Genomic DNA, 20875 nt, shown 5'->3' on the forward strand with positions numbered 1-20875 from the left:
CCTTCTACTATTAGGCAGATATTCAAACCTCTCTATACTTCTTTTTTCTTCTTCCCCATAAGGTTTTAGTAAGCTGTTGCACCGCGGTCTCCATCACGTGGGATGGTGGATCTCTAATCTGGTCCGACAAGATTAGTAATATCCTGTAGTGTGTTGAACTACTGTTTCCAAATCTTGCAGTGTGGGAAAGTTTAGAGAGAAGAATATTGAATTAGGCTTGGGAGGTAAACTTTTGTTTTAGAGAATCTGTGTAACAAATCGTGGGCTTTGAGTTTGAAAGATACAAACGAAAGACATATTGTGCATTATGTGAAATGTAGGTCTCCTCTTTTTTCTTCGGTTTCTTGTACTCAACTCATATTTCCAGCTAAGCTCCTTTGATTTGGACTATGCTTTTTTGTCATTATCATTATTGTAGTATTTTGATCAGACTCACAGGATAGCTGCCTCATCTTCCTTCCAGTCCTTATGCAAAGCTAAACTAACTGCCTGCGGGTCTAGTTTAATATTTGTTCTACAGGACAGAGAGTGCTATCTATCCTCTCATCCAACTGTTGAATCACTAATTTGTTTGTCTGCCACTTCACAGCGGAGAACTGGGTTAATATGGCGTTACTGTAACACGGCAGGTTGTAGTGGGGGAGCACAATAACTTTGAACGTACATTCAAAAAACTAAATTCAGAGAGTATCATTAATGCTGGTTTGATCTTGGACATTCCTAGACTGACTCTGAGGCTGACTTGAAGTTTTCCTCCTTCTCTCTGGGATTTGACATTTCTCCCCAGAGACTCAACTCTCACGTTCACTCTCTAATCGTACAGAGGCGTATGACCCTGAGGATGAGAATAAAAGAAGAAGAAATGACTTTCATTAAGAAATTCAGATTTCCCTCATCCTTTTGATCTTGTGCCAGAAGAACATTTATGCTGATGAAATGCATAAATAAAGTTCTTAAATTATCCCGTTCCTCTTTAGCGTATGTATCAGAGTTGGAGAACTTCCAGACCAGACAACTACAATCACAGTGAGTGCCTCTGAAAATGGATGATTTAAGTGATGGCCTGCTACTGGTTCAAACATCATGTAGCTCAGCTTTGAGACTTTACTGGTAAAGTGAATATTAAGCCATTTCCTGCAAGTCAGGAAAAATTGTATGTATGTGGTAATGTGTGCTGTCAGGAGAATCAACATTAACTAATTATTATTCCCTGGACATGCACTGCCTGCACTCTAATATTTCGTTGGACCGCCTTTAGCTTTGATTACAGCACACATTTTGCTGTGGCATTGTTTCGATAAGCTTCTGCAGTGTCACAAGATATATTTCCATCCATTCATTTTTAAGCAAGATCCCGTATTGATGATGGGAGAGTCTGACCACTGTGCAAAGTCTTCTCAAAGATTCTCTAAGGGGGTTAAGGTCTGGACTCTGTGGAGGCCTTTTTCCAAAAACATTTCTTTCTCAAAGACGATGGTTCCCCACCATCCTTCCTGTTTTAAAAATGCGTTGGACAGTTCATAACTCAACTTTAGTGGTTTCTGCTTCAATCTCCTTAGATGTTTTCTCTGCTTGATCCATGCCAATGATTTGATTTTTCTCAGACACAGTAACATCTTTTCCACCACCATGCGATGTGTCTTTCCACATGGTTGATTAAGAAATGAGAAGCTACTCATTGCACCAGTTGGGGTTAAATAACTTGTTGCCAGCTGAATATAATCACCCATGCAGCAATTATCCAATGTGACACCTGCATTTAACTAAGCAAATAGGCAGGCTCCTACCTATTTGCTTAGATTAATGCAGGTGGTGACTTTTTTTGGCCAGGAAGTATATAATCCTCATCGCAAGCAGTTTTGTCAAACCTGCTGTGTAGCAGCCATGATTTTCAAATTTTAAGTGGGATATAGCATAGCTCACCTAACACAAAACTCCTTATTAGCTAAAAATCTAATCTAAATGAACTTTCTACTGTCTCTTATCCATAGTCTGAACAATGGAACATTTATGTTTCATGGAAAAATGGACAACTGACACAATCTGCATCAGGAAAATCTCATCTTCTATAACTCCTTATCCTCTAGAGGGCTGCGGGTTGCTTCAGACTATCCCAATTAATTCATTAATTATCTGTAATCCAGAGGCTCACAGGGGCCTAGAGCCTATCACTGCTGGGCGCGAGGTGAGGTAGACCCTAGACAAGTCCACCGCAGGGTTGTACTACAGTCAAATCCCTGTTCTTCTGTGTTGTTGCAAAAATGATAATGCGTTTAATCATGAATATTAAAAAAACAACAACAAATAAAATCAAAACCACTGCAGCAAGACCAGTGATATGATCATTTATTTCTCCTGAGATTCAGAGCCGTGCAGATAGTTAGGTGAGTTGTACTATTAGGTCTTAATTTAAATACCACTGGCCTCTAGCTGCTTGAAGAAAAACGAGCTAGAGTTTAGTTTTAATTTCTAAAAATGAAAACCAATAATTTAAATCACTTATTGTGAAATGAAAACCAGTCAAAAGCCATTACTCATTTTTTTCCTGGTAACGACTCACTGCTACTTACTGTCTAACATATGTTATCGATGTCTGAAGAAACGCCGTCATTTCCAGCTTAAGGACCGATGGCAAAACTGAAACATATTCTAATGAAACCCAATGAGGGAAACACTTCTGCTAAATGATTTCCTTGTGGCTGTACATGATGATATGTCTTTCCTGACAATGTTGTGCAAGGGGGCACTTTCACTGGTGTGGCGCAACATATTGACAGGAAAACAGGTCACAGTTTTGTAAGAATCATTTCAATTTCTGAAACAACCCCCCTAAAAAAAAAAATAAATTCTCACTGCCAATAATTCCAATGGTTGATAGGAAGAGCGATACAGGAAGTAAAAGAAAACAAATCTTCTGCGTTATCTTATCGACAGAGGGAATTAACACTTTGTTGCATTCTGACACGATTTAATAACTCCAGTGTATTTTATAACCATATCTGAAGGCTTATCAGCTCAACCTGCAGATAGTTATGCATCATCTCGCTGAGTGAAGTGTGAAGGGAAACAATGTTCGTATATTTATTTGAGATTACTGAAAAATCTTATGTTATGATAAAAAGTAATATCAGGTTGTTTGACGTTATTATTGATAGCCCTGTGTATTTGCTGTGACTGCCCCTGATACCAAGGACACCGCCGTCAACAACAGGCATCATTAAGACGTTACACTTTAGTTTCAAATGTTTAAACCTGCAGTGACTGATTTCTGTGGACCGCAAAACATCAGTAGCTGTTTGTACATCCACCAGGTAAATAAAGCAGTATATTCACCAGCTACTTCACTCCAATGGACTGGTAATGTACGCTTGGATTTTACTGCTTTATACCGTAGAAACAAGGTTGATACAAGCGAGATTAAACTATAAACTATAAAGTTACTGCTTGTAAAAGTAAAACAAAAAGACACTAAAACTTAAAGTGTGCTGCTTGGGTCTTAACTTTAACTGAGTCCTTTGCTCTTGCCCTTTGATATATCTACCGTATACTCATTTCATCCATTGTAAATATAGTTGTGAGTCTAGCATCTTTGGTAACACTCATAGAAGTTGTTGCTCTAACATATTGACAGCACTCTTTCATTCAAATTCCACATCAATAACACCACTCGATCTGCCTACTTCCACCTCCGAAATATCAACCAGCTCCGTCCGTCCCTCCCTCAGCCCCAACACCACCTCCATCCTTGTCCACAGTCTTGATTACTGCAACTCTCTCCTCTTCAGTCTCCCTTTACAAGTCTTCCCACCATATCACCCCCCCCCCCATCCTCCCGCAACTTCACTGGTCACACAAAGAATTCAATTAAAAATCCTTCTGTGCACTTTTCAAAGCCATCCACAACCTCGCCCCTCCATATCTGTCTGACCTCCTCCACATCGCCACTCCAGCACGCTCCCACCGATCCTCCTCCTCCTCCTCCTCCTCCCTCCACCTCTCCGTGCCCCATGTTCACCTCAGCACCGCGGGGAGTAGAGCTTTCAGCCACTCTGCTTCCAAGCTCTGGAACTCTTTACCCCGAGACATCCGTAATATTGACTCTCTCCCTGTTTTTGAAACCAGACTCAAACCTGTTAAAAGTCGCATTCTCATTCCGCCACCTTTACCTCCAAAGTTTTATTCATGCTGTTCATTGTTCATGTTTGTTAATGCTTGAATGTTGTTACCTGTGCGTTTCTTGTATTTGGATGTTTGAATGCTGTTTTATCATGTTTCCATTCATGTTTTTATCCACTGTTCTATTCGTCTGTTCTTTTCTGTAAAGTGTCCTTGGATGACTTGTAAAGGTGCTTCCTAAATAAAATGTAATTATTATTACTACATTCAAAGACCGAACATGTCATGAGACCCGACTTTGTGAATTAACTGGCATAACAAGTTGTGTAACTGGACGAAAGTACATTCAGGAAAAGATATAGTAGAGAGACAGTTTCATTCAATGACCAAAAACAAAACAAAGCCAAAGAAAAGAGGAACTGAAAATGCATGCGTTGTGAGAGGCGGCAGCTCTCTCGGTTATGATGAAATGAAATGTGGTCGCTTCGAGAGAAAATACGTACACATTCCTGGCACAGCTCCTCGATGTTATAATGTGCACTTTTGAAATACGGAGACGTGAATAAACAGGGATGTGGTGGGGCAGGTGGATCTGAAAGCACAGAAGTTACTCACGATGTAGCAGGGCTCACAGTACGCCTTCTTCTCCACAGCGTAGAAGGGCTTGCCACGCAGCTTGGTGCTGCAGGTCATGCAGACGAAGCAGTCGACATGGAAGACCTGGTCCATGGCGGTGCAGCCGGTGCCTTCACCCACTACGTTCTCTCCACAGCTGGCACAGCGCCCTGGGGGGAGGGCGAGGAAGAGGAGGCTGAGAACAGACTCACTCTGAATCCACAGATATTTTAAGGCACCCAACATTCATCACAAAATAAACAATTGCGCTCGCGTCTCTGGAAATACTACAAAGATCTCGAAAAATTATCCATTTCTGTGTATTATTGGAGGGCTGTAAAGTGTCACATTATTTCCTTTCACTGGCAGACACTGGTGATAGCAGAGTGCTTCATCTGATGAGTGGCATCCTACAGTTCAGCCAATCTCTCCCTCTCAGCTTGAAATACATCCAAAAGAATCGGGCTTTGATAAGGGATACGTACTCTAAATAGATGTCATAAAAAGATGAAAATAATTCCTTGAATGGAGGAGACGGTATTTTTGTGATGTTATGAGATCTGAGAGGAGGATGCAGAAGAGTTGGAAAGGCATTTTAAACACCACGAAATCTAAAATATTAGTACATCTCAGAGGTGACTACATATATAAACTATATGGTCATTTAATAAGAGACGGGAGGTAAAACGGGCATGATTTAAAGGTACATTTAATGGCAGTACTACAACTATGTAGAGACATTTTGAAATTCAACTCCATGGCTCTCAGATGGGGTGTATGGCTATGTCGCTGTTACTCTTCTGTATAAAGGCCGTTCGCACAATTCAATTGATCAGGGACATCATCAGTTCCCAACACAGTGACTCTAGACCAGCTTTCCACTGACAACATTATTTTCAGGCCAGTAGTAACACATTTCCACCGAAATTCTCCAGAACGTGGCTACAGCGATTAATAATTGGGGACTTTCTGATGAACTAAAGGGTTCTTTCAGCTCTCTGTTAATCTGTGTTGGCACATATCTGGTCTAAAGACCTATGAAGGACTTGGTGAATTACTCAGCTGATGCAACAAAAAGCGACTTTAGTTTGTCAGTGTCATTTTTGGGAGAGACAATGCAAAACGTTGGTGGTGTATAAAGCAGAGGTGAAGGTATCAGTGCATATGCAGACGTTTTGTAGATTCAAGTATTTGCAAATGTGACCAATTCACATTGGAAAAGTAGCAAACAGAAAGAAGAAAAAAGTAAAAAGTAAAAAAAAGTAAAAAGTTTTTTTCTCAAGAGCAAAGGTTGTGATTCTCTGATTCTCAAAATAGATGTGGACAGTCCCCTGCCAATCACACTCATAAGTGTTGGTCTTGCTCTGAATTGGTGACATTTCACAGGAAGACTTTCGAGACGTTGAGCAGAGCTCGTGGTCAGATCATTGAATCCATTGTCGACCATATTTGGTGCTCCTCTTGAAAAACTGACATGGCAATGGAGTGAGTATTGGCATTTTCTACTTTGATAGCCTGGAGGCTGATCTTGTTTGATTGGAGCATTGCCCGCCCCCCAATACATGATCGCTGGATGAAGGATGTGCTCTGTAACTTAAAGCTTAGTACTTAGGTCCTCGCTCAGTGCTTCAGTTAAGACATTTCAAGATATATGGAGCCCCTTTTTGGCAGAGGTAAACTCTCTTGACATATCAGCTCAAGAGGCGGATTAAGCTTCAGTGTGTTTGTTTTGTGTCAGTCTTTGGCTCTGACCTGAAGGAGGTTTGTTCATGGGATGTGAAGGGACAAGAGGGTAATTGAAGTGTATAGGATGTATAAGTTTGTTACCGTTGCCATCCCAACAAGGCCCAAAAATATCACTTCTTGAAATTTATTTTCGTGTGGGTTTTTTTTTTTTTTTTTTTATATAAAACAATTTTGGTGTGACTTTATTTAGACAAGTTCCTCAAAAATGTTCTTCCTGCAGTGGACATATCGCTAATGTTGTCTTCTCAAATGCCCATAGCTGCCCTTGATTACTTCTCCATTGCAGCGGTGGCTGGAGTTCAGAAAGTTTGACATGTTTAGATCCATTCACTGTGTTTTTATACGAAACAGTGGCTATAACTTAAATCTTAACAGTGGTTTAATCACCAGAGAGACAAACGCGTTTCTAAGGAAATGCAAAAAAAACTACTTAGAGGTGACTTAGAGGAGTCTTTAACTCAACTGAACAAATACAAAATGTAAGTTCTCCAAATCCAATTTAATATCTGCAGTTGCTTTTAATTCTTTGACAAACTTACCAATATTTGTAAGGGTTCAATTTAAATAAGTAAATAAATAAAAAAAAAAGGAAATCTACAAAAATATCCATTCACGTCTAAGGATTAAAACATTATTGGTTAAATATTTAAGCAATGTAATCATCCGAAATAGTAACATGAAAAGTAAAAAGACATAATATACTTAATCCTAATATTCTGTTGAGGATGGGGAGGATGGGCTCATTCGCAGCTTGAATCCACAGAATTCCAACACTGAGCCGTTCACGCACCAACTCACGCTACCTCGAGCCAAAAAATATGAGCTATCTCTTTAAATGCTCCTTTGTCTGATGTCAGAAGTGCCTAATCTTCATTTCTATTTCAAACGCCGGATAAGGAAGGATTAAATACTATAATTATGCCACATTAAAGAAACTATAGACATCACCAAAGAGTGACATCTGTTTAAAAAGTCGGCCTTTAAATGATAAAAAGAAAACTTTAGAAGTACAACCGAGTCTTTGTAAAAGGGGGCACAAGTGAACTGATATTATTGCTCCAGAAAGAGGCTGATTGCATATTGCGGGACATGGCATTTGGATATCTTTAATTGAGTTGGAGATATCTTTAATTGAGTTTAAGATGTCCTCGACTCAATGCAAGTTATCTTCAACCCAATTAATAAGACTGTCAATTTAATTACTGGTATCTTACAATAATAGGGTTTAAAAGATATCTGAGAATGTTTTATTTTTTACACATCTGAGGACAGATGCAATCTCTCAGAGGGAGCATGATACAGTATATTTAATTAATTTAAGTTCAGTTCTGTGGATCATTTTTCTTCCCTTTTCATTTTTTGCTTCATCTGAAGGCTGATTTGGGCGATGATTGACACTCTGTATGTTCTGAACAGAGCGGTTCAAGCGTGTTACAGACAGAGGCGAGACACTAACCGGGGGGAGATAGAGTATCTGATGCTTGCATTTTCACAGTTCCACTTGCTGTTTTCATATCAAAAATTCAAACAGAGTGTAAAGCGAAATCTGTCTCAGGTATCAGCACAACTTTTGGAAGTCATATGTTGCGCAGATCAAATATCTGCTTGACTGCGAGGCTCGCTAATGGTATTCTAATCTCAAATAACTCATTATCTTATCGCGGGCCTCACTGGCACTGGAGAAAAGTTGCTTAAAGAACGAGCGGATCCGCAACTTTTCCATCAAGATCCTGAAATCATTAGTGAAACGTTGAAATATTGGAAAATATTTGTGACACGGCGTATTACAGGACTCGCTCAGTGGGAAAACGTTAAGGAAACACAGAACTGATGATTAACTTTTAAGGATTCTCATCACAGCTGCATTCTGCACATTAATTTAACAACCGCCGTCAACCACGGCAACTTATGGTGCAGACGAGCCTTCATAAAGCCTGCCACCGGTTCTCGTCTGTTCCCACAGCTCTATCCACACCTCAATTATGGCTGTGTTACCTACTGTACAGGGAGGCAGATTAAACAAACTAGTGAAGGCACGTCTCGGAGGGACATGTGGGTGTCAGTGGAATCACAAGCAGGGTAATCACTTCAGAGAGCCAGAGGGAAAGAGAAAGGGAGAGAGAGCGAGGGAGAGACAGAGACGGAGCACGCGGAGCCTGTTAGTGGCTTCAGATCACAGGCCATCTTCAGTGAGTGGATGAGAATGCCAAACATGTCCCACAGGGCTCCCACTTTAAATAGCGAGAAGGAAACCTCTCGGAAATCCTTTTCCTTTTGGCAGTGTGTGATCGCGAGGGCCCTCAGGAGCTATTTGTGCACGACTGTGCTGTACACAGCTTTACCTCGGCGCACACACACACACACACACACACGTACACACAATGAAAAAAATGATCTCTTAGCATAAGACACGCCACACATGTAGACGAGCATATACAAACCAGACACATGTATCATGTGTCTGGCATGACATGTCTGTGACACGCCCGACGCAGCCCACATATGAATTCACATCATCGCAGAACAAAGAGCAGGAGATTGGAGGCTGTTTACCACTGGCTTTCTATTTATTCCCTCGACATCTTCAATGAGAAGAAGATTAACATTTTTATTTTTATTTAAACAATGTCACAAATTAGTTTAATATGACCACTATAATGTCCCCTAATAAGACTACTTTCTAAATCACCAAAAATATTTGGTTTACTGTAATAATAAAAAAATGAAAAAATGAAAAGCTGCATCATTCACATTGAAGAGGCTAAAACCAGACATCCTCTCAAATAATGACATTAAACGTGGTTGATTGATTATTATTTTAAGATTATTTCTATTGTTACGGAAGTAAAGGTGGTATTCATCCCAGCTTGTGATGGCGTCAAAGGTGACACATTACAGAGCTAATACAGAAATGTGTGGGCGGCCAAAGCTCAGTCTAGGTTTCAGGATTAAACATGTGATGGATTATAAAATGGTTATTAAAAAAAATCACATATTTTTAAATGCGTGTGATATTTGGCCACCTTGCTTTTTTTTGAGCTACAGTTCTAAATCCAGATTTATTGAGTTTACTATTGTGTTTTGCTAAAACCTATAATAATGATACCTAGAGTCACCTCTAACTAGAAAGAAGAAGAAATATCTGGCTCATTAGCGAACAAAGGCTCCACGAAGTTCCTCAACTCCTGAAGTGTACAAAGGGTTTTTAGATTTGGAGGGAAGTTGGTCTGGAGTCGCTGTGTGGGGAAGTGATTATGATGCTGCAAATAACTGCCCATCAAACTGCATGGAAGGGACTTAATGTGGTGATGGACAGAAGAGTAACAGTGACAGTCAACCAGTTTAATCTGCCAACCACATATCATCTCTGATTGGTTGCAGGACGATCCCATCTGGGTGTGGAGGTGTATTTCTCTGTATGAAATCCAAATGGAAAGCTACAGACTCGTACTGTGATAAGAAATGCGTGTGGCTACATCAGGTTAGAGTTGATGAGGCCAAAAAATACTTAAAATACAACAGGCTGTAAACATATGGGCTGGACAAATTATCAAAAAGGCGCAGTCTCTGAAAATGTGTTTTGCAGGACGTGATGTCAAACAATAGTAAGAGCAGAAAGTAAAACAATAGTGTGGGATATTGCATCATCAAAAATGTGATGCGCCGTTTAATGGTAGTATGTGGTATGACTGAATATTTGCTTGATGATGATGTGTACATAAAATATTAGGCATTAGTGAAAATAATTAAGCTATTTTTAGTTCGTTTTAATTAACTGCTTTTAAAAAAAAAAAGACTTGGGTAGTTAATGCATTTTGCATGCATCATAATTATAGCAACCTAAACCATCGACTGATCAACTGATGGGGCAATTAAGCTTTCTTTTAATTTCTCTGATCTAAAACACCTTCATTTATTACGTTCACCAAGAAAGTGGAGCTTCCTCAATGAACGTGACTTATGGACTAATTATAAAACGCGCCATCTTTACGTATCAGAATTAAAGATCATTTTGTTTTATAGCGTCAGTATAATGTCTTTCTTTGTGGGGTATGAACATTATCCCACAAAGTGTAAAAATGTGAGGCTCTCAGTGTGTCTGAAAGTGTTTTTTTCTAACAGTCCTACTGTATGAGAACTGAGAGGAGTGCAGAGTGTTTTACGGTGCTTCACATCAATAATACTTCACACGTCTGCGTTAGAAATAAGCATTTTCAATTTTGAGACACAGCTTCAATTGACTTCTTGAATAATACAGGACAGCAATTGAAGCAACATCGTATTTACCCCCGTGGAGATGATCCCAAATACTTTCGAACTATTTCAGCTGGGCATAAAGGAATCATGAAAGGCCTCACCGCTCCCCAGCGTCCCTTTGCGCGGGGAATGGAACCAGAGTCTTGATATCAAAACTTCAAATACTTCCTGTAGAACCAATGCAATGGTGACGGGGCGGGAGGGGGAGTTCATTTACACTTTACTCGCTTTCTTTCCTTTCATTCTTCAACCCTCAGAAGTGTCTCTTCTCTGTTACATCGAAAGTCAAAAGAAGGACTGAAGAGAGAAATCTTTTCTTCTTTTCTTTTCTTTTTTTAAGCACATTCCCTGTGAGCTATAGAGGCTTAGGATGGTTAGACAATTTAATTGGATAAAAGGAAAAGATTAAAGAGGCCCTGACTCTGTTCCATAAATAATTGATTTCTAATGTATTTGTAGTGGCAGTGAGATGCTGTTGTTTGGGATTGGGGGATGTTGAGTGGCAGAACGCTTCAGATTTCCCTCAGTCTTTGCCTTCTTTGTTTTTTCACGCCGTGATATTGAAGCAGCATGAAAGGCAGAGAGGGAGCACACTTGCAGCTCAATTTGATCTTACATCGTCAGAAATCAAAGATCGTGCATGTAAAGAAGGATCGCAAGGAACTTTTTTTAGTGGGAGACCAAACTTTTCGCACTATGTTACTAAAGAATACAATTCTGCTGGTGCAACCCTTGCAAACCCCAAAGGCAAAGCCAGCAACTGCAGCTCGCACCCAAAACTAATAAAAGAACCACAAAATCCATTTTGGGACTTCAACTAAACTTTTGTTGCTCGGATTAAAATATCTGATGGATATTGTGGTAAAAAACACAAAACACATCAGGGCTAAAAAAAATTAAGACACAAACTGAAGTATTCCCACGTCTTTATACAGCATCAATGCATAGAGACGTTGTAAAACGTGCGGCGAACAAAGTTGTGAAATGTTGTTCACACTTAATTAAAGACGAATAATAGGTCGGCGAGTGGCTAACGGAAGAAAATAAGTCCGTTGAACACATTAAGAGTGTAACTGCCAGCTACAGAAGCGCCAGAGGCCGTGATTTGTGCGCTGCTTCATCTCTTTCCCCTCTAGGTTAATCCACTTTGTTGCTTCATATTGCCCTCTGTGCCGCCTGACAATGCTGCGGCCTTCAGTTGCCTCGGAATGACAAGAGAAATAGCTGTCATCGCTGCGTTTCAATCTCTGAATGCCTCTTTCCTAACCCCTGCTTTTAATCTCATTCCCAATGTCAGCAAATAGCAATCTGCAGAACTGCTGCGGCCACGGAGGAGGATGGCGGATAGGCAAGCCTGTGCCACTAAGCATTACGGCTCGGCCTGTCAGGGCCCACGGCGGCAGAGCAAAGGGGGGGGACTGAGTGTAGGTTACATGTTTTAGAAACAGGTTGGCAGGAGCGACATGGAGGGGTGCCAGGGAGCAAGCAGGGCTAGCGAACGGGAGGGAAGAGAGAGAGAGAGGGAGAGAGGAGAAAGGCAGGGGACAGGTAAGTGTGTTTACAGCCGAATACGTGTGTGTTTATATTCTGTTTATCAGTGCGCACCCGTGTGCTCGTAAAAGATGTCCGCGTTTCGCGTGCGCGAGCATGCGGATGTCTACTCATTCCCGAGGTCAAACGCTCACTCACAAATGAAATCTAGCAACGTGAGCGCCCGGAAGCCTCAGCTGGGCTCGCACGGCAGCTGATCTTGCAAGCCTCAGTGGAGCTGTCTCAACGAGGCAGGGTAGCAAGCGCAGAGCCTGGCGGGGGAGGACGGGGAGGGGGGGGACGGGCGGCGGCGGCGGGGGGACGGGGGACGGGGCGGGGGGAGGGAGCAGGGCGGCGGGTTGAGGGGGTGGTCACCTCACGTGAACCGCTGCCAAAAAGCGGGCTTCTGTCGTCGGGGAGAGAAAAGAAGCCCCATGCTGGCGCGCTGCTACGAAACAGCCACGAAAACTAGAAAGCAGCACAGCAAGGTCAGCGGCAGTGAAGATAATGAGAAAAAAAACAAACACACAAATAAAAAAAAGAAAACAAAGAGGACTCATGAAGTCTGCTTAAAAACTGCTTCACGTTTGTGAAACTGACCCCTGCTAAAAACAGTCATGAATATGATCAAGTGTTGAAACATGACCAAAAACACGCAAGATGATGACATAGCAGAAAAACTGCTAAAATCTCATTCATAAAAGAACTGGATTATAGACAGGTTCAACAAAAACAATAAAAAAAATAATAAAATGCAGAATTTCTTCAATCTGAAAAATGCAAAGATTAAGATTGGAAGCATTTCACATTATTTACATGAGAAAAGGGGTCTTAGAAGTCAAATCCGCCGCCTCACACTGACACACATACCGCGTTCTCCTTACAAAAGGCAGCTATGATGGATCATCCGTGGGTATTGTGTTGTATAATTTAGTCTTTTGCAGTCGTACATTATAATCCACTGTAGGTGGTATAGTGATGCACAGGCTTTAGACAAGTTGCCATGTCACCAGACTGCCTTGTATGCTGCCCTCCTCCCCCTGGGTGGTCTATGACCTCCTTCCAGCAGCATTATGCTCCTCTGCCACATAGTGAGCGCCTCCACTGTATAGTCTATACATAGAGAGTGCATCAAAGTGAAGGCCACCACTGTGATTGGAGGAAAACCTAATCTAGGAGGAGATGGGTTCTTAAAGCTCAAGCAATTACATCGTGGAGGAGAAAGAAAATAAAGGTGTGTTCAACCAACACGATTTAAATTTAGTCAAACGCTTTATTTTTAATGAACCAATTAAAGTCAAGCTGTGGTTGATACCCGTCTCAGTGTTTTAATTCAATTTAAATGATTTTTTTTTTTTTTTTTTAAGATTGCAGTTCCTGGATGATTTAGCAATCACTTCGGTTACTATGGCAACAGCCAAGTGCGTGTTAATACTACAACAAATCCTCAGTGAGTAGTTACTTTGCCAGAAACACGACATAATGGTGGCTGGAGAGTCGCCAAATCAAACTCTTGTGGTTTTCTTACAAAGAAAACAAAAATCAATGCTGATGTGATTTCATGCCGCGTATTTTTAACAGTCTCGGTCAGCGCGGACCTCCGTCAGCTTCCTGTGACCACTTCACAATAAAAGACATTCTTTTTGCCACCAGGTGAGACCTTTTAATGTGAGTCAGTAGAAAGTGTTGACTGGTATTAGTCATCGATAGGCTTTGTCTTTGCCTGTTTCATCGAGGCTGAAGCTAATATGATTTATTATGAGTTATTTACGACTACGTTCACGCACATCTGCTTTTAAGGCAAAAGTGTCAGGTACATAATTTACGTTTGTATCGGTAAACGTACCAGTATTGAGAGGATGAAAAGAAAAATAATTTTGAGTAAAGCACTTAGAAATTTAAATGTATTAGCATTTGTAGCAGGTAACCAAGAACTTTTCTTTCTCATCTCTGTATACACGCTAAATGAACACAAAAAAAAGGAAAAAAAAGGAAGTTGACATTAAAGGCACGCCTTCATACACTAAATGGAAACAGTTATCTGAATTGGATGAGGTGGTTGGCCAAAGGCATTTAGAGATGGTGGAGCGGGTGGGGGAGCAGGCTGAGGAGAGGGAGGGGGGGCGTCTTTTTTTAGGGAGCATAAAGGTTTTCAGTCTGACACATATCCCACTTGTTATGACATGTAGAGGCACATCTAAAAGCAAACTCCTAAGAGGTTGCTGAGGGCGACCTCAGTAAAATGCAAATGAATTCCACCAGAGTATCTTAGACAATGCACAAAGCTGTCTAAACTGGAAGCCTATTAATACATTAAGTTGCGATGCTCAGTTGTGTTTTAAAGAATTAGAGGCAGCTCCACAACAGCGCGCTGTGTGATCCTAAACTTTTTCTGACCCAATTACCTTAGCTGCTCCGCGCCAACTCCTCTGGCCTGCGCCGTTATTGCAGCTACACCACCATTTGTGTCTCTTCCAAGATTCCACATGAACTTTTCATGTGAGGTGTCTTATAAATTATGATGGCTCCTGCAGATGACATTATGATGGAAAATGGCAAAGCCTGCCTTTTCTTCTCTGACACTCGTCATAAAACAAAGGCTAGCAGGAAGGGCTTTTGCGACGGCTCCTGTGTGAAGAACGGCGTGTCCTTATGAATCTCTCCGCTAATTTTCCGACAAGCGCCTCTCTACGATCTGATAATAACATGCGCACAACCGCTCAGAAATCTCTCTGGAAAATATCTCCGTATAAATATTGATTGGATATTAAAATTTCAGATCTTTCTTAATTCCATAACGTGGAACTGGGAAAGTGTTGGATCACATGGAGGAATTCTCAACTTTGGCGTTGTTGAAGGAGAAATAAAAAAAAAAAAAAAAGATTCTCTGCGGCAGAAGGAACTACACCGTATAAGTATCATCATCACTAATTGTAAATAATGCAATGCAGCTCATCCTTTCAATTATTCAGCTTTATGTCCTGGTTTTGGTTGACAGAAATGTAGTGATGACAAAATATTGTAAGTTCCTCTGATGCACAAATGCCAAGGCATCTGTACTGCAAGCTGAGTAGCTGTGTCTTATTAGATTTCCACAAACACAGTACACCTACGCACAACCTAAGTGGATTAAACATGACGGATGATGACATTTGGAGAAAAGGCTCTTTCAGATTACTCAAATCTAATCTGGAACTCTAAATCAGGACTAATCAGTTGCTTTTCAAAGAAGCTTCAATCACAGGGGGAATAACTGGCACCCAAACTGGGTTTTTCACAAGAAAAGACGTTCTTTTATAGTGCATCATTTTCAGGTTTTTTTTTTTTCTACAGCTTGAGGAGCCCCCGAGTTTGAGAACGGCTGCTTTTTATCAGCCTGTTTTGCCTCAGAAAGACTTGTCCAGTGTAATTGCTGGACTGCGGTTGTTGTACAAGAGCATAATGATGTTGTATAACTTGAGGTCTAATGAAAGGTTTCCTTGTGACATCACAGAGGCACAGCGTAACGTTAATTCAATTCAATTAACCCCCTCTGGACCAATGAAAAGTCGCTGTGGTTGTTTCATATTTGGAGCTCATCAAAGACATTAGTAACACCAATAAAACTTTCCTATAGGAAGACAATGATCCAGTCCAGAAGTGCACTAGAGATGGCAGCCCCACTTTGATTAATCTTGTTAATTACTAGCCTTAGGGTTTCAACTACTGCGAGCCCTCTTTCCCCTTGTACCCCTGACAAAAAAAGAAGAGGCTTGGGTGCCATTAGATTCTTTGTAATTACAAAAGTCTCGAGCTCTGGGACCGATTCTCCCACAGCTCCGGATGTACACTAAGAAACATGCCGGACTGAAGTTAATTTTAACTGCGGTGACTATACGTACATTATTCAGTGTGGAAAGAAGGCGGCTCTGTGGACTTGCAGAGCAGCATGGCGCCCGCACTTGAACTCGCTCCTAATGAGTCCCAGAAGTCACCTCGGTCGTCGGGTTTCTGCCCTCGCCCTCTTCCCATCTCTCCGTTAATTCAGCCGCTGCCTTGTTTGACCACAAGACGACTCCAATAACAGCCAGCCGCCGTCAGCTGGGGACACACAAGCTATCCCTAACTTGCTCTCTGGACCTCAGCTCACATATGACCCACTTCTCAACTCGCAGCCTCCAGCTGACAGCCTTATAGCCGGCGAACAGCATGCATGGTATGGCAGTGCATAGAGTTTACGCGAGGCCTGCGCCACATACACATTCATCCAGAAATTAGGCCAACAAGTCCATTCCACTGTGAAATAACTACACTTTGCTTAAGCCAGCAGATCCATTTGACCTACGTCTAATGTGAACCAATTAAGGTCTTTACATCAGTGCGCACCAACGTGAAGCCGAATATCCCTTAATACCAGTTAAATACATGTCCCTGTAGCTATAATACACCTACACATGCTATCATGGTGTGCTGTGTGATTATGTGCTGATATAAAGCCTGCTCCAAAGTCCCACTGAATATATTGAATGAGGTATCTAATGGGCATGGGAACTAATTCCAGGGCAAAGGGGATTAAAGGCTAGAGAAGAGAGAGCAGCAGAGGGATGGCACTTGCTGGCAGCTGGAGGTGAAGAGGGCGGAAAAATAGAAATGAAATATAAATGCACAGAATCCTTGCCTTTTGAATCCTATTTTGCAAAATAGTATTAAAATTGGTATTTTGTTTAATCCTTACAGTTTTTTTTTTTCTTTTTTTCTCCAAGTGAGAACAAAATTAAATATGAACCGTGCCCGGGAAGAAATGCTGTAAAAACACAGACAATCAAACAACGAGCAGAGCTCCGTCAAATTCTGGATGTTTCATCGGCCCAACACCTTTTACTGTATCGCTCTTTATCACTAGACTCTGAGCCAGAGCTGTGCCTTGTCCTTTGATCACACTGTTACAGTTTTGAGATTCTACCTTGAGGGCTGCTTCCCCGACTGGCACAGCCGCTGCTCTTCTTACACCATGGAAATTAATGGGTAAAAAAGTACCAAGAATACCAGCTTAGCTTTTCCTGCGTCATTCACACCTGAACTGTAATTCTATAGCCTCGAGACATTTTCCAAAAACAGTGTTCCTGTGATGCCAAACTAACTTTGTGGGTCACTGGGTGGGCTAATCTAGGAAACCTTATGCCAGTTATATTCTATTAACCCACTATCCCACATTATTTTACTCAGCAATTAAACCTGGCAGCTGATACGCTTTGCTCTAAAAGCAGCAGCTGTTTTATTTGCAAATATAATTTAGATGCTTGTTTGGTTCTTCTTTCAGTTTCACCAAACGTCAGGAGTGACAGAGTGCCTCTAATGAGATCACATTACTTGCACCAGTGTTTACAGAAGTACATCTGAAATACATCAGAAAGATTGCTATTTATCTGAATAACTGTTCCCACTGGTAGTTCCACGTGAATCCAACGGTGAGTCAGGGGATAATTTTCTACTAGCACCTAAGCCATTAGGCAGAAGTGACTGTCAGCGACACTTACAGCAGAAAATAAAGGTCCATTTACAGCAGAAACGATGATTTAGTCCTGTTCAAGCACCTAGGTGGGTTTCTGGGAGTGAAATAGATCGACCCCAGCACAGTACAGAGCTAACAGATCACTATGATACACTGCATGGACATGGCAAACAAGCCTGTTGCCTCATGCTGCCATGAGAAACAGGATGACTAACATTATGAGGAAGAGAGATTTAGTAATAAGCATGTCTGTCTAACATATGGTTTGTATCAGGGGACCCCAAATTGATGAGAAATTAAGTAGGGACCCTCTACCTACTATATGTGTTCTATAATAAACTCGGCCTAGTGCTATTTATAAATATACATCATTACCATCATTTAGCATTCAATATTATGCTATTCAAATAATACACAGGTTTAATTTTTATTTTTTTATCATTATTTCAAACATGTGAGGTGACATGTAGGGTAACCAACCGCCAAATGCGGGAAACTTGACAGAACCAACGTTTAATATGCGGCCTCGTGATTGGCACAGCAGTAATAGGGGCGGGGCCTGCTGCCTGCTGAATTGAAAGATAACATTTTCTGCCTCCATTTATCCCTTTAACAAAATATGTTGGTTTCATGTAAATGTGTATTTAAAGAAATTTAAATTTGTGTGGGAAAATTAAAAAAATATATGTAAAAAAATGTCTAATCAACCAAAGATTTTGCTGTTGATGCCAGTGGTTTATATGTTAAGTAATAGTGGACAATAATGCAAGTAACGCAATGCATTAATATCACTATTAATATTATATCCTGTGGATTTCATGCTATTTAGTCCTCTTGAGTCATTACACACTCCAGTACACATAAAGGCTTTGCTGTATTGATTTCTTTACTAGCAGTGTAGGTGCTTATATTGTTTTTGTGTATATTTCAAGACACTTTGCTGAACGAACAAAGAAAAAACAAACATAATTTACTGTATGTTCCATCAACATACTCATATTTCTATTTATTTGGTCCATAATGCTGCTAAACTAGCTGCAGACAAAAACACTGTAATACTGACAGATAGCGTCTCTGGATTATATATCGTTCTAATTGCCATCTTCTGCGGAGTACGTATCATGTTCTAAATGACGAGATTACTTGAGCGTGGAAGTTAATGACTCCTTTACCATTCATACTCATCGCTACGTTTAACATCGTACACGTGTCGCAGACACAAGTCTGGGGAGCTATCGCATCTTACCGAAATATTCCTCAGACGGAGGGTTGTCCATGTCAAACAGCATCTTCTTGGTCAGGCGTTCGAGCTCATCTTCAGGGTGGGCTGAGGGAGCGATGCCCTGAGAATCGGAGAAAAGAACAAATGTGAATTCACAAGGCTCAAAAAGATAATTTGAGAGGAACATTTCGGCAGCTCATTGCAAATGAAAAGCAAAAAGTGCAGCAAATGTACTGCTTAGCAGGAAGAGTCCACCTTCAACTTAAACCGTCACAAAAACCTGACTTTAATAAATCAGGATGAAGCACTGCCTGAAGGTCAAACTAAATGCATTCACTGTAATTTACATGCAGTGGATGGTCCTCAGTCTGCCTGTCCCCTCTGAGATATCTGACCCTGGCTCAGGCCCCGCTGGTGTGCAGCCCAGAAGGTTGTGCATTTCCTTCTGTGCAACGCAAGTATGTGGTAAAAACTGTGACCCTGACTAATCCTTGTGTTTGGAAAATAATGATAGCAGAAGGAGAAGAAGGGGCGAACATTAGAAGAAAGCCGCTTTTAAAGGCTTGTACATTCGGGCGATAGGTCGGGAGACTCTGAGCACAAAAAGACTTTAGGTGAGAGATGTGCTGGGGCCTAATCTGTAAAGGATTCTGGAAGGATGACATAACTCTCTGAAGATGCCACTTCCTTCCTTTCCTTGTGAGCCTGCCCTCCTTCTTATCATGCAGTCTCTGACATCTGCCTGCTGTGTGTCTGTATGGGGCTGACGTGTTGTGCCTGACATTTTCTGCCAATCATCCTCAGAGCCAAAGAGCGGCTTCCCCTCCCCCAGCTCCGGCTCCGGCTCGGGCTCGGGCTCCGGCTCCAGCTCGCGGCACGATCCCATCGCAGGTGCGTGTGTCCTTTTCAGACACCCCGGAGGCCCGAACGCGACTCCTTTCGCGCCGCGCGGCCGAGCCTTTTCAGAAATCGGTGACACAACGTTGACCTTCCCTGGATCTGGAGTCGTCTCGATCTTTACAATGGATTTGATTTTCAATATTGCGACGTGGGCCGTGATCTGAGATGACCTTTGAGGGGTTCCTAATTGTGACATCTGGGAGCGGGTTTTGGACTAATTTATTTGTGATTTACTTTGTCACATAAAGGAATCAGATTTGTCAATAGGAGATTTAATATGATAATATTTTTATATTCAGAGTGAATGGATAATTAGAGATCCTGTCGCGCAGCGCTTCTGGTATTACTGACTGAGTATTGACCAAGGTATTCCAGGAGGAGTGTGGGCCTGGATATCTTCAGTTTGTTTTTGTTTTCTGTAATAAGAAATCTATAATAAAATAATACTAATATGTCACATTAAGTTGGTTCTTCCAGCGGAGCATGTTAATATGATACTTATGTTGCACTATGAGTAGAGCACAGATATGAGTTTACACACAGAAGCCATGTTTTTGCATTTTTGTCTGCACAAAGACTTTATTTAAACAAGAAAATTAAGCTTATGTCATTATTTACATGCTGCTGTAGTTTGGAATAATAACTATATATTAGTTCCTAATGTAAAAAACACACCCAAGTATATAAGGATTAATCATCAATCACTTGACTCACTGAACGTGTCAGTCAAAGTTACAAAAATATATCCAATGTAGGTGTAGCTTTAACAAGCGCCGATGCAAATTTACAGTCCATGTGAAACGACTACCGCCAATGGTCTGCTGAGTTTATTTCCAGAGACGGTGAGAAACGCTGAGCTCTGCTCACTGTCCACGATGTATCAAAGAGCTTCCACACTTTATGATGCATGACTTTGGCTCAGCCTCGGCTCAGGATGCAGCAGGCTGATAATGGAAGCCCAAACAGTAGGCCTCATTAACTCTGAGGGATCGACACAA

General features: G+C 41.3%; 1 protein-coding gene across 6 annotated transcripts in view; it reads right to left on the reverse strand.

The window, feature by feature from the left end:
- LOC125008969 (LIM domain containing preferred translocation partner in lipoma) overlaps positions 1-20875 on the reverse strand; it is a 145548-nt gene that overhangs the window by 20038 nt on the left and 104635 nt on the right. For all 6 annotated transcript variants that reach the window (XM_047586407.1, XM_047586401.1, XM_047586404.1 and 3 more), the window contains 2 exons: positions 19002-19098; positions 4732-4901 (listed from right to left, as the gene is read on the reverse strand). In XM_047586407.1, the coding sequence (XP_047442363.1) occupies positions 4732-4901; positions 19002-19098 (267 nt within the window). The remainder of the gene's footprint in view (positions 1-4731; positions 4902-19001; positions 19099-20875) is intronic.

This window comes from Mugil cephalus, chromosome 6, assembly GCF_022458985.1.
Source record: "Mugil cephalus isolate CIBA_MC_2020 chromosome 6, CIBA_Mcephalus_1.1, whole genome shotgun sequence".
Classification (NCBI taxonomy): Eukaryota; Metazoa; Chordata; class Actinopteri; order Mugiliformes; family Mugilidae; genus Mugil; species Mugil cephalus.